Genomic DNA, 23653 nt, shown 5'->3' with positions numbered 1-23653 from the left:
ATATGAAATACCACACGTATCCCGCATACAAGTAAATTTCATCAGAAATAACAGGAACACGACTTATGGTAGTCGTTTTAATCATTGACATTTTAAAATCATGTTTTGTTGCGCTGTACTTTCCCATTGACTTGGCGAGTGTAAAGTTCTCAACATTACGTCACTCTCCAGGTAAGATGAACCGTTGAAGTGCTCTCATCTGTTGCTTCTTAATAGTAGCATGTATCAAAGTTCCATGTTGATTAGTGAAATACAATTGTGTTAATAATATAAAAAATACATCCTGATATAATTTAGATTTAAACAAAAATCTATACTTCCATTTTTATCAGCTAGAATCATTTCCATGGTTTCTCATGAATATTGTGTGTATTGAGTCCATGAATGCAAAATCTTAACTTGGATTTTTCATTCGGTTTTGAAAGGCTTTACGTTAGCAGGGTCCGTGATCAAAGCAAATGCAGCCATTTTTGTATAAGCAATGGTATTAGTAAAGGAGATTGCTCGAAACGTGTGTGTGGTTTTTTACTTTCGTCTTTGAACCAGTATTTATAGGAATAGTTAAGATACATGCGGTTAGGTTTCCATAAACGAATATTCTATAGTTACGATATGATACCAAATGATCCGTAATTTTAGAGTGTTGATAATTGTTAAATATATTAAATGATTATTTTGATAAAAAAAGAAAAAAGATTATTTATGTTTGGTAGATATTCTCCGTGAAGTTCAAATTTACAATGTGCACATAGGATTTACACCGTGCACATAGGATATTCTATCGCCTTAAATGATTGCCATATATATTAGTTTAGATTTAAAGAGTTTTGAACAATTTATATAACAAACTAACAAAATTCTCCGTATCTATATTTGCTTCCGTATCTATATTTGCTTCCATGTGGTCACATGAACTGAACCATATTGCATATATATGTACGTACATAGTAACTATATACGATTAATGCGCATATCTGCACATATTATATAGTTCAAACTTCAAAACCTTCTGATTAGGGAAAATAATATATGATTATCTATGCATCATATTTTTCAAAGTACAGCCACAAAGAACAATAAAGTTTGGTGCTCAAGGTAGTCAAATACAATTAGTCGAATCACTTTTATGTAGTGCATCTCTAAACAGAAGTTAATTTCAATTCAAACATGAATTCCATTTTTGAATTATTGTGCGTGTGTGTTAAAAGATCCATATTTTTTGTTAGCGAGCAGGTCTTCGGTCTCATACATTTGTTATAATTTTAAAAATTCATAAAAATTTTGTAATATGCATCCCATTAAGCTCACTAATGTATTTTGGATTAGTTGTTAAATTACTATATTACCCATATAAACATTCATTTAATTAGTTTTAAACTAACCCTCAAACGTTGTAGTTCACACAATGCTTGCCAATTAATAGTATAGATAACCGGTAAAAATAAACAAAAGAAAAATAGAAAACAAAATTAGATGGCTAGATTTTGTTTTTTTATTGATGTTTATATTATTTTGTTTTCAATCATATTTTTCATGCAAATTTCTATAAAACTTCTTTCACATAATATTTTTTCAGACTTTTTAAGAAGTGAATGATGCACGAAACCTTGCATAGTATTTTTCTTTTTTGAAAACAAATTCAATTTTATATAGATAAGTTTCTTTTTAATGTTAGTAAAGAATAAAAAAACATTTTGAATTAAAAATCCCTCTCTCTCTCTAGATTTGTAAACATGTGGATATAAAAAATATTTACTAAATAATAATGATTATATTTGAGTTCAGAATGATAACCCCACATTTGTTATAATTTTATTTGGTAAATAATTTTAGAAACTGTATTTTGACATCACACAATATAGTTTAACAATATGTTTCTATCATAATAAATTTGAATTCTATGCAGTGGTGGACCAAGGATCTGTTTTTACCAGGGTCAAAATATAACTAAACATAACTACTAAATTTTCTTAAAACAAGAAGAGCTTTGTTTATATAAAAAAAACACAAGAAAAGTTTAACATTTAAGGTCAAACACAATTTTTTTAAATAAAAAATATGTATACAATGGGGTCAAAACATGAAAATTTGGAAATTTTACAAAATTTTATGGGTTAAAACACACACAATTTGGAATTTAGAGGGTTCAAAATAGAAAAAAGTAGGAAAGATATTGAAAAACATAAAGGATCATAAAAGAAATTTGGATTTTTGGTGGGTCAGCTGAACCCCATTCACTCTCAATGGGTCCTCCCCTATTCTATGTGCTCAGTCTTAGTTGTATCAAATGTCTATCTTAGTTAAGATTAAAAATAATTAAAAACTTAACAAAAACTAATTAGTAAGAAAATACATGTTATTGTATAAAATCAACAATAATACCTTTTTATGCACTTAACTATTATTATTAAATAACTTATATTGTTATTTTGAACTTCAAAACATGTTGTTTATTTATTACTATCCCTGCTGAATTTAAATATTTTGTTTGATATCCATGCTAAATTTTTGATTTTTTGATACATATCAAAATTTAATTAAACCATAATACACATAAATACTATATGTAAATATATATATATATATATATATATATATATATATATATTATTTTTAATTTTCTTTATCGAGTTAAGAAAAAAATAGTTTATATATGTGCGTAAATTAATATTTATAACTATTTCCTATTTCTATATTTAAATATATTAACAAATTTAAATTTAATACGTATCGATATCTTATGATTCACTTGACATGTGTTGCGATCACGTGAGTTTGCAACTTTGAAAATCCAATTTTATACAATAAGATAGGTAATTTCTTTAAAAAAAAAAGTTAATAGTAGAGAAAATATGTTTTATCTGCACCTATGCGAAAGAGACCGTGAGACTTGCAGAATTTTAACTGGAAATCAATTCTTATACCAAGATTATCTAAGAAATTTTCGTACGTTTGTTGAACTTTCTAAGTGCTGGTGTATTTTCTTAATAAAAATCCCTAGCCTACCATATTCTTCTTTCCCCAACCCTTAAGAATATGAATAAGCAAAACTTAAGAACCATTTTATTATGCAAACAGCACAGATTATAATTCAAACTGAGAGATATTCTATTATTATTATAAAACATTATTCCACACATTTCTGAAGGAACTGCATTACAAACTCACCATGGTTTATTTTGATGCATACTTATAAGACATAAGTGTATATAGAGATGCAATTATGCATGGTGGACTGGTGGTGAATTTATTTTATAGTTTTAACTTTTAAACACCCGGTTTCGTCTGAACAGGTTCGTTAAGCCCGTGGCCTCCTCCTCCATGGTGTCCTCCACCTCCGTAGTGTCCACCACCACCGTGGCCTCCTCCTCCTCCGTAGTGTCCTCCTCCTCCTCCGTAGTGTCCTCCATGTCCTCCTCCGTATCCGTCAAGTCCGTGGCCCCCTCCTCCGTTGTGTCCTCCATGCCCGTGGCCTCCTCCTCCGTAGTGGCCTCCCCCTCCGTGACCACCATGTCCTCCGTGATAACCTTCAGGTTGCACAGTTGCCTCACTCTCTGGCTTCACCATGCCTGCCCAAAACCACATGTTATTTCAAAGACATTCTAATCACGTTCAAATGTGAATTCTTCTTCCTGACTTCAACTTTGTTTTCGACCTTAAAATGTTTTTTCAATTATAAATAAGTACATAAACTCGAACTATAGTTTTTAAAAATATACGTTCGAAACATATTTACACAAAACTACAAGGATTCCACATCACTTAGGTTAGGTGAAGTGTGTTCTGACTTTTAACTAAAGTAAAAAAAATGGAAGTACGAAAGAGTTGGATAAATTTATCAAATGGTACGTTAATTAGTTCAAATTCAATTAGCTAGACTGAAATGTAAAAAATAATTTTACATACCCGACTGTCTTGCGGCAGAAACTTCGGAGACCACCAGAAGAATTGCGAAGAGACCCAACAGAATCAAAGCCTTGGATGCCATGTTTTTCAAGTTGTAATAACTCTCTTAGTATGTTAAGTAAGTGATGAGTAAAATTTTACGCTGCATGCTGTCTATTTATAGAAAACGAAGAGGATAGGGAATGAGAAAAGTAAAAAAAACTACTCCATAGTAGAATAAAAAGAAAATAATAATTTATCAAAATGAAGCAAAGTTAAATGAAATTTATCACAATATAAACAAAGTAGTAATAATATAAGTATCAGAGTATTATTATACGTGTTGCGTCCGGACCCTTATCGTCCGTTGCTAGATTCATTGTAACTACATTTGAAACAACGTGAATGGCAACTCCACTAGTTATTTAATAATTCTATAAACACAGCCCTGGAACAATATCATTATATTAGGTTGTTAATGTTTATTTTCGTTTTGTTAAAGAATGATTATACGACAGAAAAGTCGTTCACCATTAATATACTTGTTAAGGATCTTTCTTGAAATATCTGCCGACAGACGGATAAAGACAAATCTATATGCACTGAACAAGAGTAAGTAGAGCATAAAGGAGAAATACGTAGAAGCAAAACTACTGAGGACTTACTTTAGAGGTGCAAAAGTATGGTTAGCTAGCCATCGTGACTACGATATATAATTCTAATGGAACTTTTGCATGGGTATATATCTCTGTCCATCAAGAATTATCTAAGCATTATCCAAATCACGGAGTGTATTCATGTAGCTAGCTAACATCCTTTCTACTTGCATTTGACTCTAGTGAATTTCTTAGCACTTTGTTTTGGCTAATTTGGTACTTTATTCTATCTATCTACTTATCTATACAATATTTTTTTATCGTCTTAAAATTTATTATTTATTGCAAATTATAATAACTGTTACATAGACGATTCTATTACGGATAATTCCTTTCGATCCTTATTAGATTTACCACAAACGACACCTCCTTCTCCTTCTCCATGCTCTTGATGGAGAGCTTCAATGATTTTCTCTGCATAGAATCTTGGCGAACAAATTACTATTTTTTTTTCTTTGATAAATATGTTAATTACATTTAAATGAAAGTTTGTAGAAGTTACAAAAACTTAAAACATAAGAACATCCCTTGCCAAAAAAAGATAAAAACAAGGAAGAAACCGCTTAAGGAAACACATGAGTAAAAGCTCTACTCATATTTTAGCCAAATCTGCCAAGATTACGTCTCTGATTTGACGATAAAGACACTTGAACAAGATCGAGCATCCATAGATATGTTGTTGAATTGTTGTGATATCTGTTGTTTCGTTCCGTCCAAATTGCATATAGCGTGGCATGAGCAATCAGTCTACGAAGACACCTTGGAGATCTACGGTTTTTTAAATCCAACCAAACTGAGAAAGCATCCCAAGTGTGAATGGAAAGGTGAAAAGGTTGTATCCAAATCCCCTCACTTAATTCGCAATGAAGGAAAATGTGATCTCTAGGTTCCGGGAATAAACCACAATGGCAGCAACTTGCATTAATTACGAACTACTATTTGAGATTAGGACATACAAATCACAATTTTTGAGATTGAGACAAGCGACTTGTGCTTAAAAAAAACAAAGAACAACTGGTCAAGGAAACATTTATACATATACGAACTCGAGTTTTACTATTAACAGATATAGCTGATTGCAATAGAGAGACAACTAGGGTCCAAATTTGGGTATGAACTTCGTAATTATCAAAAATACATAAATTTAAATGAGACTCATTAAGTTATAAGCACATAAACAACGGCATCATTAAGCTGAACAAGTCAAAGAGAGAGAGAGAGCATGCAATTTAAAATTACAAGAAAATACTAAAATACTGATGATAAAGTATCACTATACTGAAGTGAATCGATCTGGTTGCGGACGAGATCTAAGTTTCACTTTCACGGCCAAGGAAGCTTGCTTTTTCTATTTGACACGGTCAATATTTGTAAAGATTATCTAGAAGGTTGTACTAACATCTAAATAATGAATAATTAGGTGGGATAACAAAATTTTGGAGTAAACTAAAGTAAAAAAGAAATGTTATGAGTTTATAAGGATAATTTGTAAATTTTATGGGAAGAGCAATCTTTTCAATACATTAATTTTTATATAAATGGCTGTCAGAATTTGAAATTTAGTCGTTCACATAGCCGTTCATGTGTTTTGAAAAAATTGGGCAAAAATTAAATATAATGGAACGAAATATGGAAATAACACTTTTCTGATGTGATGTGATTTTAAAGAAATATGACACATCGATATCAAGAACCTAAATTCTTTTAAAATTATCATCATTTGATAATTCTCTACACGAAAAAAAATTATGAGTGAATATGCAGATTTTGACAACAATGAATTCATAGACTGCACGAAACTGTTGGAATCCAAAAAACTGAATCAAATCATATCAGACAGTTGAGATATATCTAACTTGGCTTGGTAATCAAAGACGAAGTTTGTCCGAGAAGATCTGGTGAATATTCTTCTCGCAATATATGGAAAGAAATAAGCTTGTGGAACAAGAAAGATTTTGTGGTTGATTCTCGAAGATCCTAGGGTTTAGGATTAGGAGATTAGTATAAATGCTCTAGTGGTTGGTTGTAACCGATTTTAAGCACTATAGAATATTGTTGTACGGTTGCAAACTTTGAAGCTAGCAAAAAAGCTTAGAAGGTGAGTATTGTTAATTCTCTTTGTCCTCATTCTTAAGGTATTTTTAGTTGGGTTTGATTATTCGGGTAAAATAGATCAAGTAACTTCCAAAATAATATAGTTCTTATATAAGAGTTTCATTAACAATAAGAACAAAAGAAAAGCGAGTATTTGACGCTTTTTAAACAAATCGTTATATACTTTCTATACCTCTACAATTAAGACATACAAATTACAATTTAGGTTAAGATAAGCGACTTGTGCTTAAAAAACAAACAAAGAACAACTGGTCAAGGAAACATTTATACATATACGAACTCGAATTCTACTATTTACAGATTGCAATAGAGAGATGACTAGGGTCCAAATTTGGGTATGAACTTCGTAATTATCAAAAATGCATAAATTTAAATGAGACTCATTAAGTGATAAGCTCATAAACAACGGAATCATTATGCGGACCAAGTCCAAAAGAGAGATAGAGAGCATGCAATTTAAAATTACAATAAAATAGTGATGAGAAAGTATATCACTACTGAAGTGAATCGATCTGGTTGCCGACTATATCTCGAAGTTTCACTTTCACGGCCAAGGAAGGTTGCTTTTTTTCTTTGACACAGTCAATATTTGTAAAGATTATCTAGAAGGTTGTACCACTAAAATCGAAATAATGAATAATTAGGTGGGATAACAAAATTTTGGATTAAACTAAGTAAAAACAAAAATGTTGTGACTTATATAGTTTTAAATGATAAGTTGTAAATGTTATGGGAAGAGCAATCTTTTCCTAGGTAACATATTAATGCTCTTTACATTACGTTAATTTTTATATAATGGATGTTAGAATTTAGAATTTATACGTTCACATAACCGTTAATGTGTTTTGAAATAGAATAACTATGTTATATGAAAAATCAGGCAAAAATTAAATGGAACAAAATATGGAACGAACACTTTTTTGATGTGAATGATTTAAAAGAAATATGACACATCGATATCAAAAACCTAAATTCTTTTTAAATGATCAACATTTGGCAATTCTCTACACGAAAAAAGTTATGAGGTTTCTAGGCAATTCTAAAATATTAGTCTCTAAGATATATCGCTAGGAGTTGTTTCTTACGTATCGATCACACTATTAATATATAAGATCCACATACATCCCTCAATCAATTCACTATATAGAACTTCAATCTGGATATTCAATTCATGTAAAATTTGCCCAAATGATGCTAAAGAATTGTGATTTTTGCGATATGGGTTGCACTGTCTATTTAACAGAAGGTAAACGGTGCACACACCTACACAAAAAACAAAAAAAAAAACAAAAACACACACACACACACAAACACAAACACAAAGGTAAACCTGGTAAAACATTCAGACAATTAAGGATGAGAAACTGTTGATTTACTCGTTAGCTCTGTAGAGATTACATAGTTTATAGCTCTGTAAACAAAATTTCCTAGTCTCTCTTAAACTAATAAAAGGAAACCTAATTAATTCAAAAAAACTAAATAATGTTAACTTCTTCCTCCTTCTACGAGACTTGGCTTCACATGTGCAAATCATGTTAATTATGCACATGATAGTTACATGATATCTTCTTCTAACCTTAAACTTAAATATATATACTTTCAATCTTTCATATACCAAGATTCGTGGCTCCTCTCACTCGAATAAGCTCTGCCTCTGCGATTATGTGTTTCGCTTATTGAATCACAGCATTTGGTGAGAATGCAACAACATTATTGGTGACCGCGCGCGACACTTCGTGTCTCACTACTTGTTCAGACACAAAACAAATTACTTTTTCTTCAAGAAACATAGTGCATTTAACGAAACGGCAAAGATAGATCACACATTTCTTCAAGATACTTTTTAACCTAATAATGAAACATAAACGTTTCATTGTTCTTTTCTTTTGCTGAGAAGTTTTGGGTTATTTTCTTTTGCTGAGAAGTTTTGGGTTATACACATGGGCGGAGGTATATTGTCCACATGGAGTCAATTAACCTGTTTGAATTTTTAGATTTTTTTTTATTTACTTGTAGTTTTAGAAGCAAACTTTATAAAAATAGTTTAAAATGTGTTTATTGCCCCCATAAAATTTGTTTAAAAATAGATCTCTCATCCTTTGTAAGAGTTGTAACGCCACCGTTTCTACAAGTACTATATCCTCTTTTAGGGCCCGTTGGCCTATTTTTTTTCGATAATCGGTTTTCTATGTCTGAGAGGCTTTAAAGACTTGTTTACCGATCCTATAAATCACTATATGATATTTCTTCATGATTTGTGCTCACTCGCATGGTTCCAACAATCAATTTTGGGAAGGTCATATATCATGAAATTACTCCAGCCCAAACACGCTCACTGTGGAGTTCTCTCATATAATTGACCAATATAAGTGCAATTTTATTACATAAATGGCCACATCAATTATTTTAAACCTTTCTGCATACACTACTATATTCTTTAAACTGAAGTAGTACAAGAGTAATGGCTAGATCCCCTACTGCATATGCCTATACATTCTCTTATGCCAGAGACAAGAACATTTAATATGATTTCTTCACAAATGCCGCTCAAACCAGCATTTTCTAGAATTTATGTAAGAAGTTTTATCAAATGAGTAATTGACACTTGGTAACTTATTGTTTCTTCATTTCTAAGAAGGGTTTAAATTGCGCACAGTAGCCGTTGACCCACTTTTAATTTCAGATTTTGACACTGTGGGCTGGGCCTTTCATTAAGCCAAAAACTGACCAAAATGCCCCTGACGAAACTGAACCCGGTTTGTACGTACGGACCGCGTCGTTGGAATCCAAAAGAACCGGGTTCGTACGTACACTGTTCATCGACGAGAAATGCATTAAATGATTTCTGGGTTTCGGCGAATTTGACACTTGAGATTGGAATTAAAAAAATTTAAAATTGGTTGGGCTCAGAAGTTTTTAATGCTAAAAAGTTTTGACAAGACTAAAAGTCATGATTACCTATTATAATAGAGATTATATTGTAAGATATTTAGATAATTTAGATTAGAATTCTGGGAAAAAAACAAAAATCGAAAAATTGTGTTACGGTGAAGAAACGAAAATCGAAATTGTGTTACGGTGAAGAATCTGAAGTTTTCAGTTGCTGTTTTACAAAGTTTGAAGGATTGAAGGGGAGACAATCTGTGTTCTGGGTAAGAAATTCGTGTTAATCCTATTAATTACACTTGAGAACGTGATGTGAAAGTAATGATACGTTTTTAAAAAATTTTGGGTTCATAAATTGTTTTGTTGGAGATTCTTTTTGTATTTGTAGATATAAATGAAAGTTCTATGTTCTGTTTTGTTAAATTTATAAGTACATAAATTGTTTTGTTAGAGATTCTTTTTGTCTTCGTTGACATAAATGAAAGCCTTCAAAAAGATCTGATTTTTTTGTATTTAATGTTGGTCTGACCTGAGGAATTTATGTTGCAGGTATGGAGTTACCTGTATTAATTATGGTTGGTGAGTGGATATACAAAGAAGAAGGTTGGAAATTTGAAGCTGAAAGAGCAAGTTTCGGACACTGTGTATGTATTACAGACACAACGACGTACACGGATTTGGCAAGTACAATATGTGATGTTTTCAGCTATAACTTTAGTGAATGGAACCCTATAATAAGTTACTGGATGTCTGGAAAGATGTCTGATATGATAGCAAGTAATCGCCCTCCAGTATATATCGAGAATCAAATTAGCCTGGATACATTTATGTTGATTCGTAATGGCGATCCTTCTGTTAACTTGTTTGTGTCTTTTTACCCTATCGGCAAGGGAGGCCATACAGAGACAGAGGTTACAAATGTTGATGCAGCTCATAATTTTTACGAAGATATAAATGTAGATGAGGAGGATGACATAGATGAAGGTGATGAGAATGAATATGAGGACGAGGATAATGAAGAGGACGAAGATATGGATGTACATGACGATGACACCGATGGTGAAAGCCGTGGAAGTACCCTCGACCCTACAGTAGACGGTAGTGAAGGTAGTGGCGAAGATTACGATTACAATAAATGGGGTGACATGATTGTGGAACAATATGGAAATGGTCATATTGAGGAGGGCGTCGTGAATGACACTCAACAAACCGTGGAACCCCCAGGGGAATTCACTCGTTTATTGGCATCGTGTACGTCGACGGGTACACATGTACCTCATGTAGAACCCACTAGTGTTTTGGTTGACTGTACACCAACCTCTGCTCCATCCCCGACGTGTCAACATGGTTTGTACCAATGTACGTACACTAGAGTCAGTGCAGAGGAGACAAGATGCGAAGGTGAATTAGTTGAGCACACAGATGATATAGCTGAGAACGTAACTGGAGATGATGGTATAGTCGTCCTAGAAGGGGTTTCTGCAAGTGGGTTAAATATTGAATCTGACGACCGTCTAGTGACAACAGGTGAAGCCTACGAAGTGTATAAAGGGTTTTCTACATTGCTTAATGCTGAGAATGAGTTGCTCGATACTGATGCGGCTCCTGTATTCGATGATTTAGCCAATGTTCGAGTCGATGAGACAGAAGTTGAATTGAGTACGTCAGGTCATCCGTTGTATGTGGGAAGTGTTTTCAAAAACAAGCAAGTCATACAGCAGACTATGCGACTTGTTGCAATCAAAAAGTGCTTCCGCTACAAACAAACTCGGTCATGCCCTAAAAGATTAGAGATGGTTTGCGTAGATCGCAATTGTTCATGGCATTTGACTGCACATGTCATACCCAATTCCAAATGTTTCAAAATCACAGGGTATGATTCCATCCATGTTTGCAAGATCAAGACTCGAAAGGATTATCGTAAACATGCAACTTACAAGCTTTTAGGCGAGGTTATGAAGAATAGATATAGTTCTTCGCAAGGGGGTCCGAGAGCTGTAGATTTGCCTCAATTGGTCTTAAATGATCTTAATGTTCGGATCTCATATTCTACAGCATGGAGAGCTAGAGAGGTTGCAGTAAACTCTATAAGGGGTGATGATATGGCTAGTTACAGGTTTTTACCTACATATCTGTATCTTCTACAATTAGCAAATCCCGGTACAATCTGTCATCTCCACTCCACTCCTGAAGCTAAAGGTCGCCAGCGCTTCAAATATGTATTTGTTTCTCTCTCGGCGTCTATAAAAGGTTGGAAATATATGAGGAAAGTCGTTGTTGTAGACGGAACGCAGCTAGTCGGTCGTTACAAAGGATGCCTCCTTATAGCATGTGCACAAGACAGGAACTTCCAAATTTTTCCATTAGCTTTTGGGGTTGTTGACGGCGAGACCGATGCTTCATGGATTTGGTTCTTTGAGAAATTATCAGAGATTGTTCCAGATACTGACAATTTGATGATTGTCTCGGACAAGCATTCTTCCATATATAAAGGCGTTAGTGTGGTGTACCCGAAAGCCCATCATGGAGCATGTATAGTACACCCGGAGCAAAACATATCGGTGTCTTACGCAAGGTACGGTGTGTCTGGTTTATTCTTTAGCGCCGCTAAAGCGTATCGGGTTAGAGATTTTGAAAAATACTTTGAAGAGTTAAGAGGTTGGAGCCCCGGATGCGCAAAGTATTTAGAGGATGTTGGATTTGAGCATTGGACTAGGGCATACTGCAAAGAGGAGCGGTACAATATCATGACTAGCAACAACTCCGAGGCAATGAACAATGTCTTAAGGAAGGCAAAAGCGTATCGAATTGTCTATATGCTAGAGTTCATCCGAGAGGTCATCATGCAATGGTTTGCAGCAAGGCGGAAAAAAGTGTCGAAGTGTAACTCTTTGGTCACCCCGGAGGTAGATGAACGTTTCCTTCAAGGCTTGCCTGCGTCAGGAAAGTTCTCAGTCATGATGTCTGGGCCATGGAGTTATCAAGTTACTTCAGAGACTGGTGAGCATTTTCACGTTGTGCTAGATGAGTGTACGTGTACTTGTCTTAGGTACACAATTTTAAGAATCCCATGCGAGCATGCTCTAGCTACTGCAATACATTTTGGCATCAACCCGAAGGCTGTTGTTGGATTGTGGTATAGCCTTCAAGTGTTTTCTGATTCTTTCCAAGAACCCGTTTTACCTATACCGGACCCAAAAGACGTTGTTATTCCTCAAGAGTTATCGGACCTGATTCTCATACCTCCACGCAGCAGACGACCACTTGGGAGACCACCCACCAAAAGGATACCATCTACTAGGGAAAACCGGGTAAGATTTTCCCCCATCCTCACTTCTATGCAATTTTTCCTTCCTTTTAGGCGCCTTACCATTTTTTAACTTTCAGAAAAAGAGGCAGAAAAGACTCATTCCTAATCAGTGTACAAGATGTCGGAAAACGGGACATAACAAGAAGACATGCCAAAACCCTATTTAGGCCTCGCGATGGTTAGAGTTTACGTCTCCGTGCTTTTGGAAGCTGTTCTACGTACGTTTTTGGAAATCTTTTGATCAGTCTATGTAGTAATATTACATATTATTTTGTCTGTACGTTACCTTATGTACGTACGTTTGTGGACCTCGTATTATCGGTGTATTTGATTATCTTTCAACTTTTTGTCAATCCCGTTGTTTTCTGTACGTACGTTGGATAAACGTTTTCATTTGTACGTACATTGGGTACATCTAATTATACAGAGTTGACGGTTACATTTTTTTAGTATACCGTTACATCGATTTGGGACCAATCATCGCGTCTTTCTAAAATCTATTTAAGAAACTGGTGATAACACCCTTAATTCATTCAAACAAAAGTCCACACCCATCACACAAATAAGACAGAAAGTCGGTTATTCTGGTTTTTGTTGTTGTCATCATGGATGATGGATATCATGTCATTTCCGAACTTTGTCCCATGATCACCGGATGGAGTATGCGCGCTTTTGTGGTCAGGGTGTTTCAAAAATGCGTGGGAATAAATGAGTTCGACATGGGTCTCATCTTGGCAGATAATCGAGTAATATTTCGCCAATGTCTTTATAACGTTTTTACTTTCACATACCGTACATATCACTAATCATGATGATTTGTTGTAGGGAATGCGTTCCCGCATAGAGGGTACCATTAATCGTCGCCTTGCTTCATTTTACTCTGACCGTATCCGAGAAAATGAGTGGATAGTTATCAATACTTTCTCAGTTCGTCTCCACAACGAGGGGATACACGTAACGTCCCATGACTACCGGATCTGTTTTATGGATCAGACCATTGTTACCAAAGTTTCGGGATTGCCTGCAATACCGTATTATGATTTTACTCCTTTTGACTACATCATCGAGAGGACAGTTTCTACCGGAGTGTTAGTCGGTTTGTATATTTGACTGTCTATTCATTTTTGTAAATATGTACGTTCACATAATGCTTTTATCTTTCATTATGTACACCAGATGTTATATATTGGTGCGCTCATTGAGGTTGGCAACTTGACCGAAGACTACCGTGGGTGGAAGCTTCCTTTTAAGATAATGGATAAACAGTAAGTTGTTTATTTTTTAATGTTTTCTCCTATATGTTTGTTATATCCTTGGTATAATATATATTCTCTATAGCAAGGAAGTTCTTCAATGTGAAGCACAAAATGATCAAGCTTTCGAATTTCAAAGATTCTTCCAGCGGCTAACTGGTCCTCAAAAGATTATCGCTCTCGTATCATGGCGTCTAACCGGGATCCATAAACTGAAGGCTGTGACCAATGGCCCCATCTCCAAAGTCATTGCTAATCCGGATATACCGGAAGTGGAAGAAATCAGAATCGTTGTCTATTAGTTTATCTCTTGTTTCTTTTATTCTAAATAACTACAGATTTGTAACCAAATTTAAACATATCCCTACATTTATGCTAAAGTTTTACCTTTTAATTGCTACAGTTTACTTATTACAAATACAGCCTAATTGTAATGACTTTCCATGGACGTACATTTATGTTTGTGTACGTTCAAATAGGTGTACTCTATGTATAATATAAACAAACTTAGTTCCATTCATAACATAAACAATAAAACAAGGAAATAAAAAAACATTCAAATAAGAGCAGGAAATACAAAGCATAACAACAAACCGAGTAGAGCATACAACCAAAGTATTAAAGCCGAAGCATATAACAGGAAAACATATGCTTTACAAAAACCCGAAATTATAGCCGATGCATAGAATGGGAAATCAGATGCTGAACGAACGCCTTTCCTTAATAAAATATGCACAACTCCCTAGCATACCAGTAGAAGAAGCAATTGCGGTAGCAGGCTCCGTAGCTGCAACGACCCAAGCAGTCTGGTGAAACCACGAACCTCCATGAACGATTCCACAACCGAGTTCCTTCAGCATGCAGTCGACTTATGTGATACATAACCAACTCCCCCACTGTGTTTGCAGCTTCGAATGATGGCACTAAATCCCAGAAAGTCGCGTTCACGGCTTCAACCTCTCGTCCGTTGCCAGTTGCGGTTAGGGACAGACCATGAGAGAAACATGCGTAAGCGTCGATGGGCGAGATAGAACTCAACATGGTTAAACCATGAGCAACCGTAACGAAATTGCAAGCTAAACGAACCCCTTCAAGGTAAATCGCCGGCCTTGCTCCACGTTCAAGCAGGAGGGTGAAATATGTTCGGAAAGGTGTTTCCGGCAACACGAAATCAAGTCACGTCATAAACTCATCCATGTTGATAGCGGTCGGCTCCAGCGTGCTAACGAGACCTCTGAGGGTTTCAATGGGAGTTACGGAAACGGGTAAGTAGTTGACGAGGATGCTGAGTGGGTTAGGTAGCTGAATGGCCAGGTAAATTTCCGCCGGTGGGGGTGTGGGGACGTCCATTGCCGAGACTGAGGGATTTATTTGTGAGTTTAGGTTATATATGGCGTAGTAAGAGCAATGAAAAGTGTGCAGAAGATGACTTGTCTCAGAGTACATGTTATATAGACCTAATGACGAGGAGACAACTAATTAAATGTTTGATGTCCCACTTACATATTGTAGGTGGTATTAATATTGGACATTAACTCGTGTTTACATGAAAATAATAAACTATAAACTATTTCCGATTAAAACTGAAACTTCAAATTACAATTTTCGAGTTTATTGGTTTATGTACGTTTAGATTTACACATGTACGTCTATATTGAAATTTGTAATTTTTAATGTAAACCCAAGATAACTCGTCGACTCATTAGTTACATGTACGTCATTAGTAACACGTGTACGTCTATATAAACCTATACGCCGAATTGGAGTGTATTTATTATGCCTGGTCACGTGTATCACAATACTGTCTTTTGCGTCAATCCAATCATATTTATTCCTACATTTATAGTAACTTTAAAGTTATAATGTAAGTACAGAAAGAAGTATGGATTACGAAACTTCAAATTTATTGCTTACATCCGAATAAACCATTAAACCGAGAAACTTTGTAAACCAGAGGATAAGCACAAATTGAAACATAACTTTATAGAAGCATTACAAGAACTTGAACAACTTCACGCATAGAGGATAAAACGAAATAGAAACATAACGGCATTAGAAGAACTAGGAACATAACTTAGACGATAACATTAAATAACAACTTCAAATAACTAGTAGATTTATATGACTAGAGCATTTGGCTAACTCGCCTAGCACACCACCAGAGGTAACAACAGTTACACACGTTCTTGAACGGTCCAGATACAATGTAGCAAAGTAGGACGCAATCTGGAGTTTTAATACCATGGCTGTTAGGATAAGAGAACGTCGATCCGTAAGTATTATTATATGGAGGGCAAAACTTCTTTAAATCCTCCAGGAACTCCTCACACAAATCCCGTGTCTCTTCTGTCCCCAAAGAATAATGATTGCGTCCGAATAGGTTTAGAAACATGGCTCCCATGTAATCATTCCCGTCAATTATGTAAACTATCGCACAAGCAAGTGTAGCATGGACTTGTGATGGAACATGAGGTCGTAAGAGGTTGATGGCTCCTTTAGTGTCACGTTCATGCGTTAAAACACGAAGAGCTTCAAAATACATGGCAGTCGGATTGCCAGCATCCACACACCTTTTGAAAAGGCTCGATGTCGGCCTTCTTCTTGTGCGCCGGATGGATGATGGCTGCCATCAACTTGGTAGTCGTCGGGATCCTCACACATGCTAAAAATATTAGCACCTTTCAGGACATCCGGACGGTAAACAACATCTCTGCTACGTCTGCCTGACCGTAGTAGTGGCTGAAGGTCCCACCAGCATTTGTGAACCACTGTCTTAGCAATCTTTGCGAGTAAATCGTCAGGAATAGTGAGGTTGACCATGTTAGAAATGAGATACTCCGAAGAGGTCAGATCATTGTCCTTTTAATAACCCAGGAGGGAGGGTCGGATGGGGAGATAGCGGTTACAATAAATTTGTCAATAAATGTACGTATAGAGTAACAGTGTACGTACATATATAATTCTCATATTTGCGGTCTAATCCGAACGAAATTTATATTAAATGATTGATATATGTACGTCTAATAAGGAGTTACACGTGTACGTATATTTATTATAAGACTAAACGTTCTGGCAATTATGACAAGTGGGAGTGTATTTATTAATTAACGCTTGGCACGTCTTTAATAAGACTGACATTCTGCGTCAATTGACTGACATATATCCTTACATTTATTATTACATTTATAGTTAGAATATAAGTACTTGTTAGAATGTAAGTACTTGTTAGAATGCAAGTACAACCGTAAGTTTAGTTTGACAACAGAAATATATTATTCATGACCGAAATATATTATTCATGACCGATAGAACCAAACCGCATGAAACAGACACAGAAGTTGTAAATAGGGAATTTAAAGGAAACGGAAACAAAACAACATAATAGGTAATTTCAATGAAGCAAAAACAAAATACATAGGACCAAACACCTAACAAACTTGAAACACGTGACAGTGTACGTACACCAAACACACGTACAAATGAGAGACCTAGAGCATTCGGCTAATTCGCCTAGCACACGACCATAGGTAACACTTGTTACAAACGTTCTGGTATACACTAGAAACCATGAAACAATGGTAGGCGCATTGTGGCATATTAATTCCATGGCTGATCGGATAACAGAACGAACGAGCGTAAGTATTATTGTACGGCGGGTTAAACTTGTTTATCTCCTCGAGGAACTCCTCACACAAATCTCGGGTGAAATCGGACTCCTATGGATGATGGTTGCGTGTGTAGAGGTCAAGAAACAACCCACCCATATAATCATACCACGCACATATAAATATGATGGCGCAGGCGATGGTTGCATCTGCTCAGACGGGTGCATGACGCTGTATGAGCTTAAGTGCTCCATTGATGTCAGTTTCATGAATTAGAACACGTATTGCTTCGTTATACACAGTCGTCGAATTGTTAGCGAGAAGGCACCTTTTGAAAAATGGTCGATTGCGGCCTTCTCCTTGGGGTCCGGTTGGATTATGGCCACCTCCTACTTGGAAGTCATCGGGAACACGGCACAAGCTGTAGATGTTAGCGTCTTTAAGGACATCCGGTCGGTAGACAATGTCTCTTCCACAAGTGCCAGATCGTATCAGTGGCTTAAGGTCCAACCAGCTTTTGTCTGCCACTTTCTTAGCTATCATAGCGAGCAAGTCGTCGGAAATAGTGGGATTGACCATCTTAGAAATGAGATACTCCGAAGAGGTCAAATTCTTCCTCCCATTTAATAACCACGGATGGAGATATTGTTGGGGAAATTACAGTTACATTCAATGAGAAATTTAATTTTACATTGATGGATGTCAAATCAATGTTACCGCCTGTATACACAACAGTCGTGTACTGTGGACACGTAGTTTGTACTTACTTTGGTAAGATATCTTGTTTTTGTACGTTGTTAATTACTACATAAAATGTTGCTTAGCATCCAAAAGTAATAAATTGTTTAGAAAACAAACAAGTAAATGTAAACACAACCAAACACAAGTTCCAAAAGGCATACAAAACACATAAGTTTGCTTTAGTTGCAACTTCAAATAACTAAGTTAATGACCCAATTCCATGCTCGTAGAGGTCGACTGTGTAACCCTTACGGAAGTTGTACATATCATCTTCTTCAATCGAAAACATGTCCTCAACAGGAGTGTTAAGCATGTACAACTCAATAAACTCCATCGCGTACGGACCGCAATCTCCGGTAGTTGGATTCTGTGCTAGACGTTGATTCCTTATGTATGTAAAAGGAGTCACGGGATAAGGCTTATCGAGATAATCTTTGCATGTCGCTCTGACTAGGTACAGTAGCATCTCCATTATTGGAAGGATACGTGACCTAACCACAGACTCCCGCGTAAGCGAACGCAAAGGATCCATGATTTCAATAGCACGACGTTCCAGGCATATAGCCAACCCAACCCAATGCTTCTCATCTTTCCAGTTCATGGGAACAAATATGACGTCGACATCTCTGATCCAATGCAGCTGTGGTTCACAATTAAGGCATTCTCCCTTGGGAAACCGTGTGAGATGTTTGTCCCATTTGAAAGTCTCGGGGTTACGACAGGATTTGAATGCAGTGGCACAGCTTGACAGAAGGAAAGTGAGTTAGGGATCCACCACGACATACCGATTTCTCTTCATATGCTCCCCGTTCTTATGCCACATCAAGAGTGCCATCATTTCCATGTGCTGAAAAGTACATAAAAGTATGATGTTATGTACGTACTTTCAAAAACATATTATTACATATACGTACACTTACAACAGTGTACGTAATTAATGGTCACTTACGTATGAGCCAACCCAATCATTAGCCTCGGCTAGAGTTATGAAGAATTCGTTGCCCACTTTTCGAAAGCCGAAAAGAGTATGGCACCTGAAATTAGTAAGACATATGAAATAGTTATGATTGATATAAGATTGACAAACAAACAGATAATTGTGTGAATGCACAGATGCATACCTTTTTTCTCCTTGCATTATATTGCATAATTTCTGGAATTTAGCTTCTTCAACCTTCTCCAAAGGATTGTACAACGAATCGCCAGCCTTAACAAAAACCTCCGGGCCTGCCTCTCTCTCCTCAACAAATATTACATCAGGACCTTTTTTATCATCATTTTTTGTGTCATCGGAGAAGGTAACTCTCCGTCTTACACTTTTCTTCTCTTTCTCATTTACGGGAGCAACGATTGCTTCAGTTTGAGAAACACCCGCTTCGACAACATCGTCCTTCTTTCCTGTCTGCAAGCACAAAATCATATAATTAGATTGGTCATGGAAACAACTACAAGAGTACGTACACTATATGCCCGTCTAGTAGAAATATTAATAGGTACACGGGATAATATACTGACCTCTTCGGGGATGGCAACCTTTTCAGATACTTTTTCTTCGAGAATATCGTCTTTCAATTGAGTAAGCACCTAATGAAAACAATTTAACAAACATCAAATTATAACTCCGACAGTAATGTTATTAATAGTTAGCTAATAAATTACCTCTTCAGGGACGACAACCTTCTCAGGAATTTTAGATACATTTTCTGCGAGAATATCGTCCTTCAATTGAGTAAGCACCTAATGAAAACAATATAACAAACATCAAATGATATCTCCGACAGTAATATTATAGTTAGTTAGGAACTTACCTTGCTAACAACTACGGTTGGTGAAGACAGGTCACTGAGATTCGCTTCATAATCAAAATCCCCTACAGTCCTCGGAGGAACAAGTCCAGGTAACGCAGTGTCCTTCAGATTTAGTAACCAAATAATTGGTTATATCTCTAATTGGCAAATAAGCGTTACAAATAGCAAAATAGTAACACATACCTCCAAGGCTTCATCTACAACGCTTGGAGATTTAGCCTCCTTCAAAGCTTCCTCTCCATCCCCACAAATTGTTTCAGCCTGACCTCATTATATGGAGATGGATGTCCATCTATTAGTCAAACTCACAGCAAAACATTCAAAGGTGCGAAACAGATTTCAAAAACATTGTACGTACACTGGGATTGCCATCTTCTGTAACTTTAAAAGCAACTTCTTGCCTAACCTTGACCTCCGGTGATTGTGGCTCCTCCAACTGTTGTGACTCAGGAGCAACAACGTCTTCTTCACGATTACCACCAAGGCCTTTCGCAACGTCCTATACAAATGCAAACAATACAAATTAGAAATCATCTGTACGTACACTATAATTAGTAGTACGTACTCCTGTACCTGATGGGACGAGGAAGATACATCATCTGACATTTTCTCAATGGCTGGGTCAGACAGTATTGGGTCAGGCAGGAGTTCTTCAAAGTTACCACCATCAGGAATGCCTTGTTCGGGCTGTTATGTCAAAAGTAAGAACATAAAGAACATAAAATATTTTGTACATACAATAATGAAATAATAAGAACACAAGTTACCTGGTGAGATGGTGATGGAACATGATCGACATTGTCTTCCATTACAGAGTCAGAGACATTTTGGTGTAACTTGGAAGAATCTTCTTCAATCTCCGAGTTCCTTCCTTCCTCCTTCGAAATCAAAACCATACAATTGGTCAGTAATATTTCTTTATGTACGTACAATAAGGCAAAAACTGTAACATGACTATTACACAAGTGAGTTACCTGTTCAGTTGATGATGCTCCACCCAAATATATGTTGTCCATATCATAGTCAGAGACGGTATGTTTTGCTGAAACTTCGCCATCCCCATCATTGCCTGGTACCTCCTGTGAATAAACACCAATATAAGGCATTCCTAAGTATTTGGTTGTACGTACACTTAATAAAAACCTATTTTTGGATTGTATTTACACAAGGTACATGCTGTAGACGTACCTCAACAGGAAGACTACCAGTTGCAGCCTTCTTGGGAGTATTGTTCAACCTGGAAGATCTTCTTGGAACAAAGTGTTTTTGTTTGGTGGATTTCTTTACAGATTTTATCTGTACCTGTTCAGCTGCCTTCTCAACTCTTTTGTTCACCTTCTCAACCCTTTTGTTCACCTTCTTAACAGTTTTGGTCACCCTCTCAACTTTCTCAGATGGTGAATCAGATTTGTGGGATGCTCGTGGGCCTTCTTCGTTTCGGTCCTGGGACTGTAGAGCAGCACGTATCTCTTCACGGACAAATACTTTTAAATCTTCAAATTTATTATCCAATAGTTGTGTTTGCCTCTTGAAGAAACGCCTCAATTCGACCGCATACTTATCAAACGCTTCGTCTCCAACTTCACCATCACCACCACTGGGTCCACCTTCACCATCACCACCACTGGGTCCACCTTCACCATCACCACCACTGGGTCCACCTTCACCATTATCAGAGTGACTAATTTTCCTTTTTTTGTTTTCAACAGGATCTGCCACCCGTCTTTGCCTCTTCAAAATAACTATATTAAACGGTTAAATCATGCATTACTACTCTTAGAGGAACCTAATTCTGATATAATTTATACGATGAAAAGATATGGTTACCTCTCTCTCCAGTTGCTGATGGTCGGACTTGCTTCTTAGGCGCATCATCGCCTCCAACCCACATTTTCTCATCCCACTCCTGCCCAGATTTCAACATCCTTAAAATGTTATCAACTCTTGGGTCCTCTTTTTCTTTCCTCCATACAAAAGATTTTGGGCAATTACTGTCTGCTGGGTCCATAATATATGGGATATCCACCTACATAGATGATCATTGTTAATTTCAGAGTGTATGTACTTCATTTTTTTATACCAATGTACGTACAACAACAACTGCACAAACCTTTTCAGCAGACTCGCACGCCAATATGGTGGATGTCTTGATTGGACGCAGTTTGGAAAGGTTTTTAATAGTCCTCTCTGTAAAGATGGCGGTATCTCCTTCAGAAGGTAGAAGACTAGCAATAGACGGGATAGTTTTGAATGCGAGGAGTTGGAGTCCAAGTGGGAAGCCATGGAGTGCATAAGAATGTTGCTTGCAACCACTCCGGAGTTTTTGAACATCGGTCTCTCCTTTGAAACTTGCGATACGCTCCAAAGTAAGCAGAAATGATGTCCTTGCCAAGGGATATTTACAGAAGAAATCAAGGTTCTTCGTCAGCTCAACTGTCATCTCATTTGGTCTCAAAGGAGGAGACTTGTCACATATTAGCACCCCATCCACAATGATAATTAGGGCGAGAGCTAATTTCTTCCATGCAGGCATGTCAGTTTCAGAAATCAATCTATCCCTTAATTCTTCAACTGTTGGATCAGCTTTATCATCTCCAAACAGAGTAGCCCAAATTGTATTTTCACCTTCCTGCCGCTGCATAACATTTTCTACATCCTTATTTTTAGGATAGGTTCCACATTCCAAACCAGTTATAAGTGCCCATTCTCTTAATCCTAGCCTAATAGGATGACCAGCGAATACCATCCACATCTCATAACGTTTCTTTGTAACTAACTGACGGCATATTAACCCAAGAACAAGTTTACCAGAAAAGGATGCCTTGTTAGTAGGGATCCTAAAGAGGTCACCAAATGGAGAATCTAGAAGGAACGTCATTTCTGGTGTGTCCTTAAGCGCAACTGCTATTTGACCAATGTACTCCGGTCTGGAGTACGCATTTATCTTCGCCTTGCTAGGGTAGTGATCGAGTGCAAACAACCTCTGTGGTAATTCACCCGGATCATTAGAAGTACTTCCTGAAAGTTGAACAAGACGAAGAAGTTCTTAACACGTACACTATATTCAAATACCAACTAAACATAAACTCGATATTCATATACACGTACACCGAAACCTTTTATACTCAATCAACTGTTTTTGGCGGAAAAAACCAAAAACCCCTTTGTCAATTGAAAATTTCTGAGTTGAAATCTCTAAAATTAACCTAGATTTTGAATCAAATCATTCTCCAAACGAAGTTAGGGAAAACTAACCCTGATTTGTCGTCGCCGCCGATGCCTCATCAATATCCGAAACTCCTCGCCGCCGACTACTCTTCCTCGTCGCCGCCATTAGAGCTCTTCTCTGAACAGTCAATCGATAAACCCAAAAATTGTATTATTGTTCCACACT

General features: G+C 36.4%; 1 protein-coding gene, 1 long non-coding RNA gene and 6 pseudogenes across 13 annotated transcripts; 2 read left to right on the top strand and 6 right to left on the bottom strand.

Annotated features, from left to right (window-relative positions):
- Positions 1-3022: 3022 nt before the first annotated feature.
- AT2G05510 (Glycine-rich protein family) lies at positions 3023-4171 on the bottom strand. 6 transcript variants are annotated; one of them, NM_001124803.1, is made up of 3 exons: positions 3907-4089; positions 3441-3569; positions 3046-3362 (listed from the first exon to the last, which is right to left on the bottom strand). In NM_001124803.1, exons 1-3 carry the CDS (start codon positions 3986-3988, stop codon positions 3268-3270), a joined length of 306 nt encoding a protein of 101 aa, NP_001118275.1. In that variant the 5' UTR covers positions 3989-4089; the 3' UTR covers positions 3046-3267. The 6 variants fall into 6 exon arrangements, with proteins under 6 accessions (NP_178619.1, NP_001118275.1, NP_001118276.1 ...); NM_001124804.1 differs by having other exon boundaries at positions 3046-3404; positions 3507-3569; NM_001036256.1 differs by having other exon boundaries at positions 3069-3371.
- Positions 4172-6888: 2717 nt separating this feature from the next.
- On the bottom strand, positions 6889-7108 carry AT2G04905. The gene has a single exon (NR_140049.1). It is a non-coding gene; the product is annotated as an other RNA (long non-coding RNA).
- Positions 7109-10093: 2985 nt separating this feature from the next.
- On the top strand, positions 10094-12922 carry AT2G05490 (annotated as a pseudogene; the record flags this gene model as incomplete). The annotated part of the gene is made up of 1 exon: positions 10094-12922.
- Positions 12923-13457: 535 nt separating this feature from the next.
- Positions 13458-14407, top strand: AT2G05480 (annotated as a pseudogene; the record flags this gene model as incomplete). The annotated part of the gene is made up of 4 exons: positions 13458-13598; positions 13678-13952; positions 14037-14117; positions 14191-14407.
- Positions 14408-14768: 361 nt separating this feature from the next.
- On the bottom strand, positions 14769-15461 carry AT2G05475 (annotated as a pseudogene; the record flags this gene model as incomplete). Its single annotated transcript has 1 exon — positions 14769-15461.
- A 769-nt stretch (positions 15462-16230) lies between these two features.
- Positions 16231-16925, bottom strand: AT2G05470 (annotated as a pseudogene; the record flags this gene model as incomplete). Its single annotated transcript has 1 exon — positions 16231-16925.
- A 674-nt stretch (positions 16926-17599) lies between these two features.
- AT2G05460 lies at positions 17600-18289 on the bottom strand (annotated as a pseudogene; the record flags this gene model as incomplete). Its single annotated transcript has 1 exon — positions 17600-18289.
- A 361-nt stretch (positions 18290-18650) lies between these two features.
- Positions 18651-23593, bottom strand: AT2G05450 (annotated as a pseudogene; the record flags this gene model as incomplete). The annotated part of the gene is made up of 1 exon: positions 18651-23593.
- Positions 23594-23653: the final 60 nt, after the last annotated feature.

The sequence above is a fragment of the Arabidopsis thaliana genome, chromosome 2, assembly GCF_000001735.4.
Source record: "Arabidopsis thaliana chromosome 2, partial sequence".
Classification (NCBI taxonomy): Eukaryota; Viridiplantae; Streptophyta; class Magnoliopsida; order Brassicales; family Brassicaceae; genus Arabidopsis; species Arabidopsis thaliana.
This window is presented reverse-complemented; position numbering and strand designations above follow the sequence as displayed.